Raw genomic sequence first — 20,610 nt, forward strand, 5'->3', positions numbered from 1 at the left:
TTGTTGCAATATACTTTTTGTGAGTTACTGTAGTCAAGAAAATTATTTAAATGACTTGGTTTCCAGGAAACACGCCTTATTCATTATACGTTGCAGCGCACTGAATGCAAACCACTTTGTGAAAACACTAAAACATTTTTTAACTCGATTTGTTTTTAGTTAGTTATAATTTTTGTATGGCGGCAATGAAATAGACTTTTAAGTGCAAATTAAAATTTTGCACTTAATACTCTGTGTGTTTGTGTACAACTATATATACAGTGCTGAGTACAAAATATGCAAACATGTCATATTGGATACTACCTTTACACATAGTTTTTTTTTGTATTATTTCTCACTCGTTTTATATGCTATTAATAGAACTACTAGGTTAGGTTATTAAAAATCATAGTTCCTGTGAAATTTCTTAAAAATAAAATTTTCTATATTTAATCTCAATATCTTGGATTAAAAATATAATTTTCTATTTTTAATTCAAGTTTGAGTAGGGTAATCTTTTCCAATTTTTTTTTTTGCATTTTCTGTTCCCTTATACCCTTAGAATTAATGTAGAAACCAACTTTACCATTTTAAGGTTTCGTAAAAAATTATAATACCGCTCGACGTTTGGAGCGCTCGGTGCATCCATCAAGCTCTAAACGCGTTTTTCTCACTTTTTTAGACTGGTAGCCGATTTGCCGATTTTAAATATTCACCAAACGCCCGGCTGTCGTTCCTATTTCATAATTCATATTTTTTTATAATTTATTGACAACTTATGATAAAATTTATGTAAAAAAATGGGGAAAATTAAAAAAAAGCGTTAGTTACTTTTTTATTTATCAAAAGTTCTATTGTAGAATAAAAATTTCTATAAAAAAATGTCAAAAAACAGACTACACTACCCTACTGACCCCCTTAAAAATTGAATTATTATTAAAATTATTTTTATGTAGAATAATTTTTTTTTTTTATATTGGTAGGGAGATTTTGACTACTCTATACTCCATATCCATTATATTAGTAAATCTACCCGGGCGTTGTTGTGACTATGGTATATACTATTACTATAAACTATTTGGAATTTAATCAAATTAATTTTGAAAATGGTTGACACAAATATGTATCAATGAAAAAAATACATAGTGACTTTTCCATTTGGAATTTTCCTCAAAATAATAATAATGGCAAAATTTTTTTTTAATTTTGAACACATCTTTTTGTTTATTAATATATTTTTACTTATTTCTAAAGGTTTTGGCATTTAACATAATTGAGATATAAACTTGGCTGTCTTTTAAGTTAGGTCAAATTGGGCACAGTGCGCTTAATTTTATGAAAGTCGGTCTAGTAGTTTAAGAGATTACCTCAGACAAAGCGGGACACTTCATTTTTATCTTTGTACATACATACATATGTACAGCTTCTACCAATAGAGAGGACGTGATTTTAACAGCTCGCGGCGGCCACATTTATTTATGGATTGGTGTTAAACTTTGTCAGTGTTTGCCATTTCATAATAGCACATTTAATTTTGTCACAACGCTTGGAATTTGTCCAAGATTATTATAAGAAATCATATTCACAAAAAAAAAACACAATTTCTCTTTCATCTAAACATTATCTTCTCAGATGAGGCCCATTACTGGCTGAATTGCTTCGTTAACAAACTTAATTGTAACTATTGGATTTAGTCAAATCCTCATTTCGTTCAGGTAATGCAATTGCAAATCAAATCAAAGTTTACTTAATATGTGGTATCGACTATTTTTAAATAACGACTTTTTCTAGAACGAATGTATTATTACAGCGAAAATATTACAGCGAAAATATTACTATATCTCTTAGCTTAAAAAGCTATTAAATATGCTCATAACTGTAGTGTTATGTGAGTTATCATGTCTCTTGGAGTACGAGCATTATATATGCACATATATCTATTTTGTACGAAAAGAGTCTAATATAAATATACAATTTAGTCGTCTGAAGTAGATATACTTAAACATTATATAAAAATCGTTTCTAATCATATCCATTGCAATCATAATACTTTGCGAGATTATTACTGGCTTAGACGTTTGTGATTTAACTTCATATACCACATTTGTTATCTCTTTGCAGTCATACTGAARCGTAGGACACCCGTGTGCCAGTTTGCATCACCATTGGACGTTGACATCCATAGCAACCCGCAGGCAAGTGCTTCAAATTAATTTTTAAATACATAAGTACATATAAATACATACATTTATAAACAAGGTTTTTGTTAATGCATAAAAAAGCACGATCGTGAAACCATCGATCTGTCATTCGGTTTATTGTCTATCATAAATCCATATCAATCATTTAAATTTTCTATATTAAAAATTGAGTACATTTCTTTTTGGATTGCGTCGCCGCTGTCGAATGCGGACCAAAATGAGACTCAGATAAGAAGCATTGCTATACGCACCCGAAAATGACAAGGTCACGTGTTGTTTACGATCTTTGAAATATATTAAAACTTTATTTGTATTATTTTTTATTGATTGATCATAATAGTTCTAGGCATAATTTTTACTAAATTATATAAATAAATTTCATATTTTCTTATTGCAGGCGGTTGTATTAGAAGGGAAATATTGGAAACGTCAAACCACCGTTATCAAAGCTGAATACAGGAAATGGCGAAAAAATTCGAAATCTAAAACTGCTGGTTGCCTCACTTACGATACGGTAAGTAGTGATTTAYTTATGATACATAAAGATAGTATTATGAATAGTAGTTTTGATTATCGAGTAATTCACTAAGAAAAAATAAGAGCACTTTACGAATGAAGTTGATTGTGATGTTGATGTCACAGCGAATCACATTTATTTCGGTACTTGTACTTGTTTCATACTTGTATATTATTTGCGGTTACTTTCACTAAATTACTGAATTTGTAATATTAGATGTAGTATATACATATATAGATTAGTATATCAAATAATCCAGTTCTTGRAGAGTTAGTGCAGAGTTGTTCACATAATTTTTGTTATAGTCAAATTTACAATCTGCTACTCAAAACCTTCATTGATCTGTCCCCAGTACCCATAATACAAATTATTTATACGGTATCAATACTCTGATAAATAATGTTGCTTTGCTAAAAAAAATTTRAGCTTCACTTCTCCTTTTAATATTTTTTCATTTATCTTTGAGTACCTATTTTTAAAAAGGTTGTTATGATTTGGGATAATACATTTATATTTATACCCTAAAYAGAGYATTTTAAGTTTGCCAASAAGTTTGTAATACCCRGAAAGAAACGAAGGAAACTTAAAGTGATCAGCGTGACGAGCTGAGTCGATTTAACWGTGTCCGCCYTTCAGTTTTTGAGGTATCAATACCAAACATTGCACCTTTGGTKAGAATCGCCGATATCGGACCACYGTAGCATATATACAAAWATCTCTTATGCTCTTGTATGGTATACGAAATGCCCATGGAAATGTTTTACACCTTCGGTGCAGCCGAAGTTAAAGTTTTTATATTTAGTTTTTTTTTTTCTGGCTCACTAACTTAGGCTCTTGTAGACCACTTGGTTGAAAGCTGCGCAGTAAAATCGGCGGAACGACTACTTCCTGCAGGAGAATTTTCATTCAGAACTTTCGGGCATAGCTCGGTGAGTAATGGTGGTTGGGCAAACACCGACTACATGACTCCACTTTTCAACTGAGGTCTCTGCTATTGCGAAAGCWGCGGAGCTGGACTTTAATGCTCCTGCAGGCAAATTCAAAGTCAACATCTACGTAGACAGTCAAGCAGCAATCAAAACAGTAGCCTCGTACCCCATATTGGCCAGAAGTGTCTTGGTAAGCAGTGCAGTAGTAGAAAGTGTTGCCAGAAGTAAGCAACTCTAATTCTGTGGGTGCTAGGCACAAAGGTATCATTACCTACTTCATGTAATAAAAATTATATATTTTCACTTTGGTTTAGTTTTTATTTGTTTGAATTTGTTTTGTTTTTAAGGAGTTTTCAATATCTGTGAATTGCACTAAAATCATAATATAGGTAATAATCGCAGTAAAAAGCTGAGAGATTAGAAATAACATAAGATTAATATATAAAGGGTAACCAATTTGAACTAAAGACCAAACCTTGAACAAAGCGCTGCGGTCCAGTTGAAAAAATCCATAAGCCGTCAACATCGGTTTCTTACGTATATTTTTCATCAGAAATTTATCAACCTAATGTAAAAAASAATTTTTGAAATAAGTTTTCGCTTAGTAATGTTCATATTACAGGGCTTTTAAAAATATTTGTATACCGTGTTAGATATTAGTATAATAGTATTGTCTCGTGACAGTTGTTTTTGACACTAAACGGGTTATATCTAAGATACATTTCTGCCTACTTTTTTTACTAYATATCAARTTTAAGTTTTAAGTTTTTCATAAGAGTCATTGCTCTCTTGAATTTTGCACCATAATCATAATAATCTATAAATAATAATCACCATTTTGTCCAGTCCAGTTCCAGTGTGCGGAATTTTTGCAAGAATTTTGACGGTCTTGTTCGCCTAAAAATATATATACATATAATTTTTATCAAATTGCTAGGTCATTATATTTATATCACAGTAGTTTTTTTTCTAGTCTTAAAAAAATTAAATTAAACTTAAATTTTAATTGCGCTAAATTTTAAATTTTAATTTATCATTTTATTTTTAAAATCACTAATATATAATATATTATAATATCCTCCTATCGACCCTGATAGAAAAATTGGATTTTGAATATTAGACTTTGAAAATACTGATTGGCCAATGCTTTCCTCAACATATATAAATCTATATACACATTTTGGGATCGCCACAAAACTGCATGAATATTTGGGCTTCCTAATCGCAGGAAAACCTACTATGATTCCTCCGTATCATATAATCTAATGAGMTACACTAGGCTTCAAATGAAAGTATAAATGTCAGATCATTCATATACTTCCTTCATTTTCGATTAAGAATAAATTCATAAAGCATTTTATGTAGACGCACCGTTATGTAAATAAACAGTTTGAGTAATCTTTACACTTATTATTTAGACGCAAAATTAACTTACTCCATCGAGAGTGATTAGTTTTTGCCTATGAGTGCGCGTCAAATGAAAGTATAATTTTAGTTTTGGTTCATTTTTTTTTAAGATAAAACTGAATTTTACTACAAATTTAAACATTTGTATTTACTAAGGGAATTTCTGTTATAGTGAACATTTTTTTGTTCTGTTCTTAGTAAAAAATATAAAAAAATTGTAGAGAATCGGTTCTTATTAAAATTTATGAAAAATATTCCATTTCGATCCAAATGTGCCAACCACATTTTGAAATTTTGAAATAAAGTAATTAGCGAAAATTTGAAAATAAATGCGGAAAAAGTGAATTTAATCCAATTAAGCATTTATGATTAAATTTTTTATTCCAAAATACCAAAAAGCAGCCGTACAAACTTGTAATAATTTTTCTTAGAGACGAAGCGTCAACTTAACAAGTTTTGTTCGAGGCATGCCAAAACGTCTTCCTTCAGTTAACCAGAATAAAGAAGACATAATTATTAAATTTACTATTAAACCAAACGTTTTGTATTTTTTCAAAATTTATACTTTCATTTGACCACTTTTATTTAAGAGTCCTTTTTTTTAAGTGGAATATTTTTTACTTAAATACCTTTATAAACGTAATATTAATGTATGAATTATTAATTGTTTATTTTAATAAAACTGCATTGAAATAACGTCTGTAATATTTATACTTTCATTTGATGCCTAATGGTTATTTTAAATTCATATTAAATAAAGTATTATACCSTAAACCTACTAAGATTTCTTCATATATATAATCTTAAAAGCTATCTTTTATATTCTTAATAATTTAGCTAATAAACCTGTATTTTAATATGTCCTTTTTCCATAAATTTACCACACGTTGGTTTTTCGAAATATATAAGGGCGATTCTGTTGCACGAATGGCAGAATTTTTCTCTTGATGCAACGGCACAGCAATAAACACACGTATAAAATTATTTGCAATGACATATTTTGTCATGTTTATTTTCGTAGAATGACACATAAAAATATAATTGCAACCCTGTTTTAGCTGTCATTTTACATAAAGACATATTTCGCCGTTAAATTGTTCAGGAAGATAAGTTTTAAATARATTTTATAATTTATACTTAAGTTATGGAGATTTGTTACAGTTTTTGTTAAGAATAAATGCAGAAGCTAATTCACAATAGTCATTCTCAATAAATTGACCGAATCAGCCGTTCATATATCACTATTCTGCAATGGGTGCTCTTTTGGCCTTGCATATTTCGGTATAGGAGTTTTGCATCGTGCAATCTTCTATAGTACTTTCTTTAACTCYTTGGTTGGAGCATAAGGCCGAAATGTTTTTCGAAGTACGGAACATTTTCTCTCATCGAATCCATCATATTTTCCATATTAATGGCATACAAGGCATTTTAGTTTCGTTCATTTTACATATTACGGTTAACCTTTATTTGCTTACAAAAAAGCATTTCTTTTAATTTCTCGATTACAAATATAGAGGCTCTCGAGATGAAAGCAAAATTGAAGTGCAAAATTTTCAAATTTTAATCTGGACAAAAACATATTCGATGTCAATTTGGCTTTCAAACCAAATCGGAATATGAAACACACTTTTGTAGATATTTTTAACAATGCACAACCAAAAAATTGTTTATTCTTTTAACTATTTGTTGCACCAAATTGACAAGAATACTTCGCTAAGGTCTTAAAAAATTTTAAATATCTTGAGTTATTCTTTAGCTGTCCAAATTTTGCATTGGTAATTATGAGTAAATAAAACCTTGCCTCAAGTCGTCAGACTAACACTAGTTCTATTCTAACAATCATCCCTCATTGCAAATATACAAAGCTAAAAAAATGTAAAGCAGTTTTTGTCCAGGAACAGAAAATAACTGTTATTTCATAACTTTTAACCAAAAAAATCTTTAAAAAGGATGTTTCAGATTATATGATGTAATAATAACACATTTTTGTTTTTTGAGGACTGCACAAATACATAAAAAATTAAACTTGATTTTTTGGTGATTTCCTCGTAACTGTTACGGTCCCTAATTTTTTCAAAATTTTACCTCAGCGTTCATTGTGTTTGCCGCCATCGCTTGTATTAGGATCAGAAGTTGTGGCAACACCCAAGTCAGAGCTGTACAGCAATATTCCAGAAATACAATGTTGAACGGAATGTTCCAAYTTATGATTTTCAGCACAAATGCTGGGAATGAGGGTAATGCGGATAGAACATAACAAGTTTCCAACAGCATAGACACACCATACACTTGACGCATGTGTTTACATGCCAGAGAAATCAACTCAGCACGCAATATCAAAAGTTCATGTAATTTTAAACGGACCGGGATTTTTAATTTTATTAAATGCATTTCGATCGTCAGCAGTCTTTTATTGTAGGCAGCCAAAATATGACACAACACATGGACGATATAAATATACGTAGATATCATTATGAAACAATACGTTGGACGAATTGTCAAAAAAAATGAAATGGAAAGAATCAGCCAAAGTGGCATATTAAGCATCCAAATAGAATTAAGTAGATTAATCTCGAATACTACAAAAATTAGTATATGAAAAATCAAGGTCCACCGAAAAGAGCGATCTATGTGAAAATCACCCACTAAAAATTGTTCACTATAAACACAGATATGTTTATAAATCACATTTAACATTTCAATTCCAGTATTTCTTGACACAAAAATGTAAATACTCTGAAAAAGTTGTAGAACTGTAGCAGCAATAATTTGTACGAAGAAGAGTGTATTCGCCGTTTTGAAATCAGCAAACATATTTAAATCACCGCTGAATGCTAAATGTATGCTTATCAGAAGACAACACTCCATCATAATCATTGTTAGCGTGGTTATGCTCAGCGCGATAATTAGATCGCGTGCGGTTAAGACAAATTTCTTATTTTCCACCGAAAAACTGGCCGGGCAAATGCCAACCAAACGCATAAGTGACAAGTAAATTTGCCAATATTTCAATGTCGCCATTCTAAACGTTACTAAACTTACGTCTCAACCAACTCAACAAACCAAATGTATACATTGGCTGTAAATGGCTAATTAGTTAATTGATGCTTACAATTCAATTTCATCAAATATAAATAATCAAATATATGTGTTTACATAACTTAGATCTGATGTGGTCATGCCACGGATTACAGTCAATATTAATAGCCTTAAATAAGTACGGACGTCGAAGGTTTCGATGAGCCGAAAGTTACGAAATTTCCATTGTTATTGTTCATTGTATTTGAAATATTATTGTTATTAAGGGTGCAATATGACCTAACTAGATGTCTATTACTAGTCTGTCTCTTGTCATGTCTCTTTTAAGACATTTTCATTTTATTTTATTGTACCTACACACGGTTCACGGAAGGAGAAAGAGATTTGATAATAATATATATGGGATATATTTTAAATCACATAGAAAAGTACATAGTATGCTTGTCGTCCAATGTGTTTASTTATATTCCAATTTTATATCTGGTAATTAGTTGCACTTATTGTTTCATTCAATAGGATCTAGGTCCGCTACGTGGTCTGAAAAGTATTTGGTCTAACCGCGAGATGGTTCTACAAACAAAAAATCTGTCTTAGGGTTAGCTAATAATATCTTTAGTTATAATATTGTCCAATCTTTGACAAATTATTGACCCTAAAGAAACGCTACCTTTTTTATTTTTCTTTACAATATAAACAAGTTATGAAAAACAAAAACAATGTTTTCACATAGAAAATATGGCGTTAATGCCTACCTTCACTTCATTCCCAGCTTCTTCAATGAACAAGTATTGTTGTCCTAAATTTCAACTTTTAATACGACCAATAACTTACAGAAATTACGCTATGAATGAGACGGTTCAAATAATAAAGTCATATTTTTATTTAAAAAAATTTAAGAATATTGGTGTAAACTCTCGTCAATTTCGATTTTGTTTGCTATGTTGTGTTGATTAAAAGGAGAAATCGTTATTTTTTTACTCTCTATCAAGCAAGTAGTGAGGGCAAGATGAATCATTGATCCATGCATTTTTAAAGCAAATCAACAAWTGGCTATTTATCCATCAGTACAGGACACGCAGATGAGCTTTTTGACGCCTAATTGTATCAGGAAGTGAGTTTGTCAAATGGTCACCTAGGTCATGTGATTAAAATCTGTTACACTACATTTTATCCGGTTGGACTTTATAGTACACAGTCGTGGTTGCCATATGTCCGCAATTCTGTTTAAACACTAAGGTCCGTTTTCTAAATGTCTAACAACCGTCTGTAAGTTAAGTTCTGGTTAACTTAACCAATACACCTTTTTTTTAACCACAACTTCACTGACAGAAGGCTGCTAAGTATCATAAAATTATCGAGCTTATTCGCTTCTAAAATACCACATAGTTTTTTAGTATTAATAGAAAACCATTATACACTAGTGATTCTAATTCGTATTTCTAAAATTCAATGTATAAATTTGTTGGTATCAAATATTTGCTGGACTTGTGCATTGCGATTAAATTAAATATACATTGTTTCTTCACCGTTCAATAACTTACCTGACCCGGTATGTTACTGCCCAGAAGCATCATACACAGAAATATGACAGATGGCAATGCGAAAACTACTGCTTGAGCTACGGAATAAATTTTTTCTAAATATCCCTCCATGAGGCCTGTATACATCCCATACACAATGAAGGTTATGTCGAGCGTCGAAATAAACGTAATGAGCACAAAAATAACGCCGTAACTTTTACTTATATATTCAGTGCAGATAAATAGTATGTTGTCATAGATTTCTAAACAATTTTGAATATTTTCCAAATAAATATCGGTAATACGCAGACGTCGTTGGAACGTGATCATCGCAATAAAACTGTTAAGGCTAATCAAGTGTCCAGCTATGATTTGAACGATGCAAATATAAATCGATAATATGAACGAGAGTATAAAGTTGTATATTTGAAATATTAGCCAAGGTATATGCAGGCACGTTTCTCTGAGTGTACTCAGCACCGAAAATCTGTTCCATAAGAGGAAAGTGTTAAGCGCACTTGCTCCCATAACGGCCACCATCATAACTAGCTGGTAAAGGTCAACTTTTCGCGTAGCAATGCCGGATAATTGTCCCGTTAAATGAATGCAATAGGTTATTATGTGGAAATGAAAGCGGCGAAGCGTCAAAATCCACGCATTTATCAAGAATTGTACTAACATTGCACCGAAAACCAGTACGTTCCAGTAGTTGTTTTCGATAGAATTATTTTTCGTACCGAAGAACGACTCTCTTCTTGTTACCAAAATTGCCATCGATATCGTATAAATGCATTGGAAGCTCCAATGCATCAATTGAAACTTCCATCCAGTCTGCAACACATATTTATTTTCCTTCTGGCAATAGCCAATTGGCATTATTCCCAAACAACGCAGTAAAATAATGTAGAAACGAAGAACTCGCTCAATATTCAAAACCCGCATAATTAACGGTATACATATGTTATTACGTACGTAAGGAAAAATTGATATGACCACTCGATTTGAAGTGCGCGTATTTATGGACTCGCCAGTGTTACGTAATTACTGTCAACTGCCTACTTACACACTTTTTGTTGTTGATTTAGGGAAAATATAAGGCTTTGTTGTAATACAATATAATACAAAAATATTTACAATAAATATACAGTATTTGTTAATACTGCTGCTATGATGAATTGACATTAGGGTGGCTACCGGTGAAAGTATTCTATTCCCGTATTAATATTGTTCAATTGACAAGMTTAATATTGTCCTGATATTTTTAAACAGAATAAAAGTATATGAAGTCCGTAATTTATTATTCAAGCCCCGTTCTCGAATGAAAACAGCTCAAAGCACATGGCTAAATCCATTGAACTCGTCACACTGATCATTATGCGTTGCAAGAAACACGGAAGACCCTCTAATATATCTATATACTTACATATATAAAAGAAAGTCTTGTTAGTCACACTATTTATAACTCAAGAACAGCTGAACCGATTTTGCTGAAAATTGGTGGGGTTGTAGCTTAGACCCAGGGGACGGACATAGGATAAAGGTTAATACAATTCRGAAATACCAAAATTATATTTCTAATCATTAGCACGTCTTCAAAATTCATGTAATAACCATTTAGGATCAGAAAATTTTATTACTTCAAAAACAATAAAGAAATAAGTGAAAAATAAAAAATAACATCGCAGAGCTAATCCCGCACTAATTTTTAGTATTTGGTTTATATTGATTATTGCTACTGAAGAAGRCAGTTTTTTTTTTTTGGATATATCAGATATTTTTAATATCACAAAAAAAAGCCCTGAAATTTTCGTCGTTCTGGCATTGTCGCTACGCTTCTAGATTATGGGCGAAGGACGAAAGTGCTTCATAACAAACCAAACTCGACATTTAACATAAAAAATAGCGGAATAACTGCAGTGTTGATAAAAAGGTCTACTATAATTTGAGATATACAGAAATATTTTTGAAGTATTGCGCAGAGCAGTGCAAAATATTGTATTGTATTGTATTGAAGTATATGCGCACAATTTCAAACTGATCCTTTCTGAATTAATATTATACCACGTACATCCCAAAAGATTGATGCTATAACCTTGCCAGTCACCTTTTTCGTCCTTCCATGCTTGAAGACTGGTTCATAATGTGCAGTCCACTAGGCTGACTGTCAATTGGACTCCAGTAGTCTATTAAAGAGCTCGCAAACACTTCTCAGAATGAGCAATACGTTGTTTTTATGGCGTCCACTGCCTTCATTGTCCTTGGTGCTCATTTCGCCTTCAATTAACCATTGAATATTTCCCTACTTATTAACACATGTTTTTTGATAGATTTTTTGTAAACACAAGTTGCTTCACCCGGAATGCTATATCTCACTAACTAGTAGTTCCTCAGTTACCAAATTAGTATACGTATTTTTTAAAGGTAGGGACTACGATTCCTTGTATGGAAACCTTTTTTATTTAACAAAATTCCTTCATGAAATTAGGCATGGATTATTGTCTAAGATAACAATACAATTTGCGAACAAATTGTTCAGATCGAACAACTATAATATATAACTGTAATATAAACTGATCGATCAAAATCAAGTTCTTTTGTTGAATCTTTTATTTGTGTTAAGCACATTATAGCTTCGGTGCAACCGTTTTTTCTTGCTTATAAATATTTTAAAGGGCGGAGTTCCCCAATGTATTTTTCTGAGTGCTAGAAACTTCGAACCATATCCTGTATAAAAAGTACAAATATGATGTATTTTATGAAATTTATTAAATTCTATTCTCTACAAATCTACTAAAAAGAGCTTTGTTGTTGTTGTTGTAACGGCAGAATTCTGCCGAGTTGACAGTCCTTGGCCGGATAAAAATCCGGGTCCGTTCCGGTTTTCGTAGACCCGACTGTCGTGGGAACACGAAAAAAGACCCGACTGTCGTGGGAAAAAGAGCTTTCATTACTTTCGTTTTGTCTGCCCAGATTTATTCTTTTGAGCATAAGTAAGTTTTATCTGATATATACGTATATCAAGATTTATTCCTTTTAGCCTAAGTAACTCAATATAAATTATGTTATTTTTATTTATCGATACTTCATTAAACCTTTATTTATGTTTTTGTATTTGTAGAAAAGTGAATTCGACTTTTTAGAATGGTCTCCACTGAACGATCGCATGTTAATGATACCCGATGATTGGACAAATGACACACTGTTCTCTTCAATTAACGGACCATTTCCATTTCCAGATCCTCGTGAAATAGGCAAGTTTCGTAAATATTAAAATAAATGAGTTTGTTTGCTAATAATCATTACACTTTTTAGCACGTGGTGCGGGAATCGCTGATTTCATACAACCTGGCCTTGGCTCTCTTCAGCCGAACATTGACGATATCGATCTGACGATTGATGGTAAACATATGCACTACAYATACATAATTATTTTATTAATTTCTATTTATCACTAAGCTTTATTTTTTTCAGAGCTGTTGCAGCCGAATCGACTTCCGCCAGTGCCAGAGGAAGGCACTGATGAAATGCTTAAAAATGTAGAATATAACCTCTCCGCAATCATGGGTATTTCTTCAATAAGTCCTATATAATATAGTATAATTTAGTCAAACATTGCCTTCATAGGTCCTGATCAACTAGAGTCAAATAATATGGTTGGTGATAACAATTCGAATACACTACCTGTGAACGATGATGCCAATATGTTAGACTTAAATGCGCCACTTGATTCGATACAGTTTCAATCGTCAATGGTTCAACGTTATCCAGCACCATTATCTCGTGAAAATAGTAATAGTCAACTAATGAACACCTCGGGATGTAATCAAGCGCAGACAATTAACTCTGTGGACGCCATTATGACCGATGATCAGACGGGAACCGTAGGTGTTAATGATGGGTTAGGTTCCCCCGGCTCTGCAACATCAGCTTCGTCATCTATGCGAATTCACTCCAAACATTTTCCTTCAACAAGTGAAGGTGTTTCAAACAACCGATCCACAGGGAATGAATTTCCAAGCAAAAGTGTTATGAAAGGGCGAATTTCCAAAAACTCACAAAGGATATTTAGGTAAATAAAATTTTATAATATACCAGGTACAAGCCTTTCAAGTCAAAAAATATCACATTAGGTTGGCACCCATTGGTAAAGGAAGATAAACATATGGGTGATATAATATACAATAATACTTAGAAAAACAATAACATGCTATTTTTATTTCTTACATATATTGAAATAATATATATTTTAAACGTTTTTAACCCCTAAAAATACAACCACCACCCACCTTTTTCTTGTTATTTTATCTTTCTTTAGCAATGATTTTGTTTTTTATCTTCTAAAAATTATGTATACTGTACTATAAATGTCGATTATATTAAATGTTTTTCGATGAACTTAACAATACCGCAGGCGGGAACCCCATAACTATGATAAAGCTCAACCAACATTGCATCAAACCACAATTTATCAGCAAATGTTGGCAGAACAACAGAAAAGCCAACAAAATCAACATTTACAGCCTACCTTATCTTGCACAGCACTGCAACAYCATAGTATGTCCTACCATCAAACACAACAACAGCAGCAACAAATGCAATCAGCGGCCACACAATATCCCACTGGCACTGGCGACGGTGGCAGTGGTGCAGTTTACGGTGGCTATGGAAATGTAGATATATCAGCATCAGCTAATAGTGGTCTTAATGTTAACAACAATTTGCTTAATGTTTCTATGGTAAATCAAAAGCCCAAAGGTTATGCAATAATACAAACGACGACAAATTGTATGCCTAACCCCACACAAATCAATGCTAACAACTCACCACATACAGGAAACACATCAGTGCTGTTGCAGACGGTGAAAACGGAACCACCATCCACCGATATGCTATCCATGTATAATTTAAGTACTTCAAATGACGTTTATGGCATCAACACTAATCTAAGTGGTAACAACAACTCAAACGCTTATAAACCTTATCCCAGTGTGAGCAACTTTAAGAAATCAGCATCCACTGGCGGTTACATTAATGTTCGCGTCAATACGAATTCGCCCTATATGCACGATCAAACCACGAATGCACAACAAGTACACCAACCACTGAATTTAGGTTGTCAGGTGACTTCGTTGCCCAGCCCCTTACAATTACAGGTACAAGCACAATGCCAATTATCGCCTTCATCTAGTCATCAGCACCAACAACAGCCACAGCAGTGCTCTCAGCATCTCCTAACAACCCAACAGCAGCATCAGATGCAGCAGCTTAGTCAACAACAGCAGCAGCAACAACAACCGTCTGTCAATATGATGCCACGTGAAATGATTCGTTCGAATAGTTTACCCTTGAATGTGACACTGCAAAAATTGGAGTCACGCTCAAGTCACGATAACTTCGTTGTGCCCAAATATCAAGCTAAAAATAATAAGCCACGCTCACGCAGCAATTCAATACATCAGCATTCGTTAGTTGCACCCAGCGGTGCCAATAAGGCCAGTAGTGCAACCAATAGTAATCTGATGGTCTCACCGCAGTTGCAATCAGCCACCAGCGATCCGATGTTAAATAATAGTACCTTAGCTCAACTTTTGACTACGAGTAAGTTAAAACATTATTAGATTTGAAATGCAATGTGACCTTGGCCTGCCTCCTTCTCAAATTACTGCATCTAAATTTATTTAATCATCAGTAGCATTGAGTAAGCATATGGCAATAACGTAGCTTCGCTCTAAACTGAGCCTTAAAATAAATTAGCTTCGATTATGTTTTAATATGTCTTTCACTCTTAGTTATTCCATTCTAATAACTAATGTACTAATAAGTGATACAGTTCTTTGACTGCTTGCCATTTTTGATATGAAGTTCACATAAGACAAATCTAGTTGATTCATTTGAATCCTCTTAGAATTATGAATGGTGAGCAATTCTCCAATTKCCATAAAATTGTATCTATGTAATCTGAATTGTTCAGCATTTTAATCAGCTCATAAAGTCTAAGTTTAGGAGTATAACCYAGAATCAATTAGGGTTTTTACGCTTATACAATAATAATAAAGAAAGCGCCACATATCAATGCTGTTGTTTGTTGTAGCAATTATTCAAAACTTTTTATACCCTAAACAGGGTATATTATGTTTGCCACGAAGTTTGTAACACACTGAAGAAACATCGGAGACCGTATAAAATATATAAACAAATGCGTGACGAGCTGAATCGATTTAGGCACAGCCGCGAAGCTACTCATTTATCGGAACCGCCGAAATCTGACCATTATTGCTTAAGCCATACAAACTGAACTAGCAAGGAGTTAGATCTCAGGGAAAAGTCTGACAGGTTTCCGAAAAAATTAAAAATTTGGATTACAGCTTTATTAAATGTTTTGTCCGAATGCTAGTTTCAATTTAGTAATACCCACATGTAAAATTTTTATGAGACGAGCTATAGTAACAACAGTAAGCTAAGTGAAAAGCTCCAGAAAGTTTTTTTCAGCTAATTAACTCCATAGATAAATAAACAATATTTTTGTGATTTACTTCAATATTCCAGAAATAAAATTTATATCATATATTATCTAGGCTCACGCTCGTTGCTTAAGAAACAAAGTTCGTCCTCAAGTGCCATATCAAACATAAATTTACCGATGCCTGCGATATCGATGCCCGCAGTGGTGGTACCATCACCAGCGTCTTCGACCATAACTGTAAATACAAATAAATCACAAAATATCGGCAACACGTCAGCCAGCGCCAATTACTTTGCAACTTCCAATGTACAATGCGCGTCCACTAACGCGTCCGGAACATCAGCGGATTCATCATACACTCGTCACAGCATGCAAATGCATCAAGAACAACTGTCACCAAAAAAATGTACTTCACTGCCAACACCAGCGGCACCACAAATGTTACATAGCCCACCTTGCAGTAAGGTAAAATTTAAAAAAATTAAATTAATTTACATAAGCAGTCGRAAAATATCATAAATACATATCTACAATTCCTAATTTCCATCAATCAGATGTTAAGTTACCCGCCGACAGCCAATCAAGCAGCCATGTGCACTAATACTTTGAGCTTATCACCAGATTCCTTTCATGATCAAGATTCACCGCTTTCACCAACACATAGTTTGAAATTTCCACGCGATAATCAAAGACGCGCCGGTCATATACATGCCGAACAAAAACGACGGTATAACATTAAAAATGGCTTCGATTTATTACATTCACTTATACCGCAACTCCAACAAAATCCCAATGCCAAGGTAGGTGATATCGCTTCAAAATATCATTGTAGGGAAATGTTTTAACACTAATTACTTTCATCTTTGCAGCTGAGTAAAGCGGCTATGCTGCAAAAAGGTGCGGATCACATTAAACATTTGCGTGCGGAACGTAATCAATTGAAGGATCACATGGAAGCTTTGCTTAAGGAGAGAGACATTCTCAATAACTCTCTAACGTAAGTTCTGACCAAAATAGATTATACCAATTATAGTAAGTTTTTGGTTCATAGCCAGGGTATATATAGGGTTTTGTAATTCGTACGTAGGGATTTTGATTTTTATAGATTATATTAAGGTACATAMATATCAGTTTTTATAGATTATGTTAAGATACATACATATCAGTTTCTAAATGCTCACATGATCCTATTAATACAAAAATTTAATTTTCGCGACAGGCATTTGCACTCAATTCTCCCAGCCAATGGCGCGCCTGTTACACGTCAGGGCACCGAACATGTTCGGCAGTTGTATGATCAGTATGTGCGTCACCGTACAATGCAAGACTGGAAATTTTGGATTGTAAGTTTCTAATAAGTCATATAAAAAAGTGTAAAGGCCTTGACTATTGTAATCTAATATTTTTTTRCAGTTGGGACTTATATTAGAACCCCTGCTAACCTCATACACAGCGTCAGTGTCCAGTGCCAGTTTGGAGGAATTACGACGCACAGCGTTTTTATGGGTCGACCAGCATTGTTCACTGATTGACTTGCGACCAGGTTTGTAGTGTTATTAAAGTTTATTTAAATAACTATATCAGTATATTTTTTTTTCCAACAGCTGTTTCTAATAAATTAAAGTACTTATCGATGAAAACCGATATTTTGTCAGATCCTCCGTCAACTTTGAAAGACGAAGTCGCAAAAGCTGTCTACAACAGCTCTGGGCACCATCCTAATTTGCATGGAACTTAAAATATACCATATATTAGGCGATTGTTAAGCATAGTAATGTAAAAATTTTCGATTTTTGTTTCTAATATTTTCAAAAATTTGTACAAATATTTTTTATTCTTAAAAAATCGTGCCTATAAAATTTAAAAATAATTACTGTTAACGTTAATAAAGTATGAGAAACAATTTTAATGTAAGCTAAATCTATACAAGTAATTATCAGAATCCAAAAGACAGAGTTGCCAATAATTCACTCAAAAATTAACACATTTTAAATTCGGCCACACTGAAGCTTTAATAATTCACAAATACAAACGTTTTCATACATTTATTTTTATCGGTCCGTTCCCAATTTTCGACGGTTTTCGAGCATAAATTCCATTAGTAAATACTGCTGCAATATCGTCTCTGGCTTGGTGGAATTGACCATAGACTTGACGTAGTCCCACAAGAAATAGTCTAACGGCGTAAAATCGCCCGACCAAGACGTCCAATTGACTCGCGATTTTCCAAGATGAAGGCCGGTCATATTTTTAGGAATTGGCAAAGGACATACTATTATCAGGAAAAGAATTGATCGATATTTTCGGTAGAAACATATCAAAACATCTACATATTCGATATCTGACCGCCCCTAATGATGTCCACCGAATTGGACTAAATTTGGTAGAGAACTAATTTGAAATATTACATGCTGAAAATTTTGGATCTGTAGTTTCCAGGAGTTAAAATATCTAAATCAATCTAAAAGTCTCTATTCCCGAAATACTGCGCCTTTTTTTAAACTCTCCCATACACATATCACAATAATCTTCAATCAGCTATCAGTTTAAATAAAAGCCTTAAGGTAATTTTAATTACAGGTAAAGGAAGGTTAATATTCTTTGAATTGAAAGAAAGTGCCATGGAAGTCACCGAAAGAAGTCTCGCACAGTTAAAACTTTGTCGCAAAGTAAATTGTTGTAAAAATGAACATCTGTTTTGCGATATTGCCACTTTGCGTTTGCAAGTTTGCAATAAATGCCACAAGTTTGCAAWATTTAATAAGAACCTCCATTTTTCAGATTTTTAAAATAAATATTACTTTACACGAACAAAATATGTTTGACATTTAAAGAATGCAAATTTAAAATAAACAAGAAAAAACGTTAACTTCGGCTGCATCGAAGGTAATATACCCTTCACAGGTGCATTTCTTTTAGTAACTATGTGTCCAGTTTGTATGGAAGCTATATGCTATAGTAATCGAATCTAATTTTTTTCGGAGATTATATTATTTCCTTAAGCAGTATTCCATCAAATTTCCTGGAAATGCTACATCAAATGCGAAATTTTCCATACAACCTCTTGATTCCGATCGTTCGGTTTTTATGACAAATATATGCTATAGTGAGTCGATCTGAACAATTTCTTCTAAAATTACATTATTTCTATGAACAATACCTCATATATCGTCAAATGTGAAAATTTTCCATACAAGAACTTGATTCCGATCGTTCAGTGTGTATGGCAGCTATATGTTATAGTGGTCTGATATCGGCAGTTCYGACTAATAAGTAGCTTCTTGAAGAGAAATGACGTTTACAAAATTTCAAAACGATATCTTAAAAACTGAGGGACTAGTTCGTATATATACAGACAAACAGACGGACTCAGCTCGAAATACTGATCATTTRTATATATACTTTATAGGGTCTCCGATGCTTCCTTCTGGGTATTACAAAATTCGTGACGAACTTAATATACCCTGATCAGGGTATACAAATTTATGAGCTTATACTTMAGTTAAAACAATTATGCAGCACTAAGATCGTTTAACCGAACATTTTTAATCCTTCAATTTGCAAAGATCAAAGAYTGTAAACAAGTAAGAACGGGACAACTTCGGGTGTAACAGATAATTTTATAATATTGCAAAAGTTGGGGATTTATTTTCAAGAATTGACAAAGTGTACACTATTGTCAGTAAAAAATCTCTTTCATTAACATATTTCAAAGTCAGATATAGGCACTAAGATCCATAGTACATATTTGGTTGGAAATTTATGATACGATTTGAACTATTTTTGTGCAAGAGAGATTTGATCAAACTGCGCTGAATAGATGGAGTTCTAMAACCAAATGCAGAATTACGAAACAGATATGGCCGAACTATGAGAACACAAAAACCTCTTTATTGGCCTAGACACCGCTGACGCGATTGTAGCCGAGTTAACAACAGCGTGCCAGTCGTTTCTTCTTTTCGCTACGTGGCGCCAATTGGATATTCCAAGTGAAGCCAGGTACTTCTCCACTTGGTGCTTCCAACGGAGTGGAGGTCTTCCTCTGCTTCCCCCGGCGGGTAGTGCGTCGAGTACTCTCAGAGCTGGATAGTTTTCATACATTCGGACGACATGACTTAGGATGATAAATGATTTGTCTTTGTTCGTCGAGAGAGGACTTTACTTCTCAATTGCCTACTTAATCAGAAGTAGCACCTGTTGGCAAGAGTATTCTGCGTAGGATTGTGAGGCTGATATTGTGGTAGATGTTAATACTGGTTCCAAGATAGATGAAACTATCTACGGCTTCAAGGTTATGACTGTTAATATTTCGTCTTGCCCTCGTTCATTACCAGACCCATTTACATCGCTTCTTTATCCAGTATAGAGAAAGCAGAACTAACGGCGCGGTTGATATCGATGTCAGATTGTACCTTCTCTAATCAGCTTTGCAGCTGAAATTATTTTCTCGAATAGTAGATTGAAGAAGTCGCTCGAAAGCGAGTCACCTTGTCTGAAACCTCGTTTTGTATCGAAGTTTTGGTATTGCTTAACTTCAGCTTACACAGCCGTATTC

At 33.3% G+C, this 20,610-nt stretch overlaps 1 protein-coding gene and 1 long non-coding RNA gene across 10 annotated transcripts in view; one reads left to right on the top strand and one right to left on the bottom strand.

The window, feature by feature from the left end:
* The window catches only part of LOC108970013 (protein WBSCR14 homolog), a 33,373-nt gene extending 15,404 nt beyond the window's left edge, over window positions 1-17,969 (top strand). For 7 of the 9 annotated variants that reach the window (XM_018935100.1, XM_018935101.1, XM_018935107.1 and 4 more), the window contains exons 4-16: window positions 2,101-2,174; window positions 2,578-2,694; window positions 12,711-12,843; window positions 12,905-12,991; window positions 13,049-13,156; window positions 13,217-13,661; window positions 14,004-15,190; window positions 16,168-16,520; window positions 16,610-16,855; window positions 16,925-17,052; window positions 17,275-17,398; window positions 17,469-17,598; window positions 17,660-17,793. In XM_018935100.1, the coding sequence (XP_018790645.1) occupies window positions 2,101-2,174; window positions 2,578-2,694; window positions 12,711-12,843; window positions 12,905-12,991; window positions 13,049-13,156; window positions 13,217-13,661; window positions 14,004-15,190; window positions 16,168-16,520; window positions 16,610-16,855; window positions 16,925-17,052; window positions 17,275-17,398; window positions 17,469-17,598; window positions 17,660-17,793 (3,266 nt within the window). Of the gene's footprint in view, window positions 1-2,100; window positions 2,175-2,577; window positions 2,695-12,710; window positions 12,844-12,904; window positions 12,992-13,048; window positions 13,157-13,216; window positions 13,662-14,003; window positions 15,191-16,167; window positions 16,521-16,609; window positions 16,856-16,924; window positions 17,053-17,274; window positions 17,399-17,468; window positions 17,599-17,659 lie in introns of all 9 variants that reach the window. The other 2 variants (XM_018935102.1, XM_018935109.1) reach the window with 2 other exon arrangements.
* LOC108970015 lies at window positions 3,950-8,936 on the bottom strand. Its single transcript, XR_001993451.1, has 4 exons — window positions 8,825-8,936; window positions 4,461-4,523; window positions 4,102-4,191; window positions 3,950-4,035 (listed from the first exon to the last, which is right to left on the bottom strand). It is a non-coding gene; the product is annotated as an uncharacterized LOC108970015 (long non-coding RNA).
* Window positions 17,970-20,610: the final 2,641 nt, after the last annotated feature.

This window comes from Bactrocera latifrons, unplaced genomic scaffold, assembly GCF_001853355.1.
Source record: "Bactrocera latifrons isolate USDA-ARS-PBARC rearing strain unplaced genomic scaffold, ASM185335v1 scaffold_276, whole genome shotgun sequence".
Lineage (NCBI taxonomy): Eukaryota > Metazoa > Arthropoda > Insecta > Diptera > Tephritidae > Bactrocera > Bactrocera latifrons.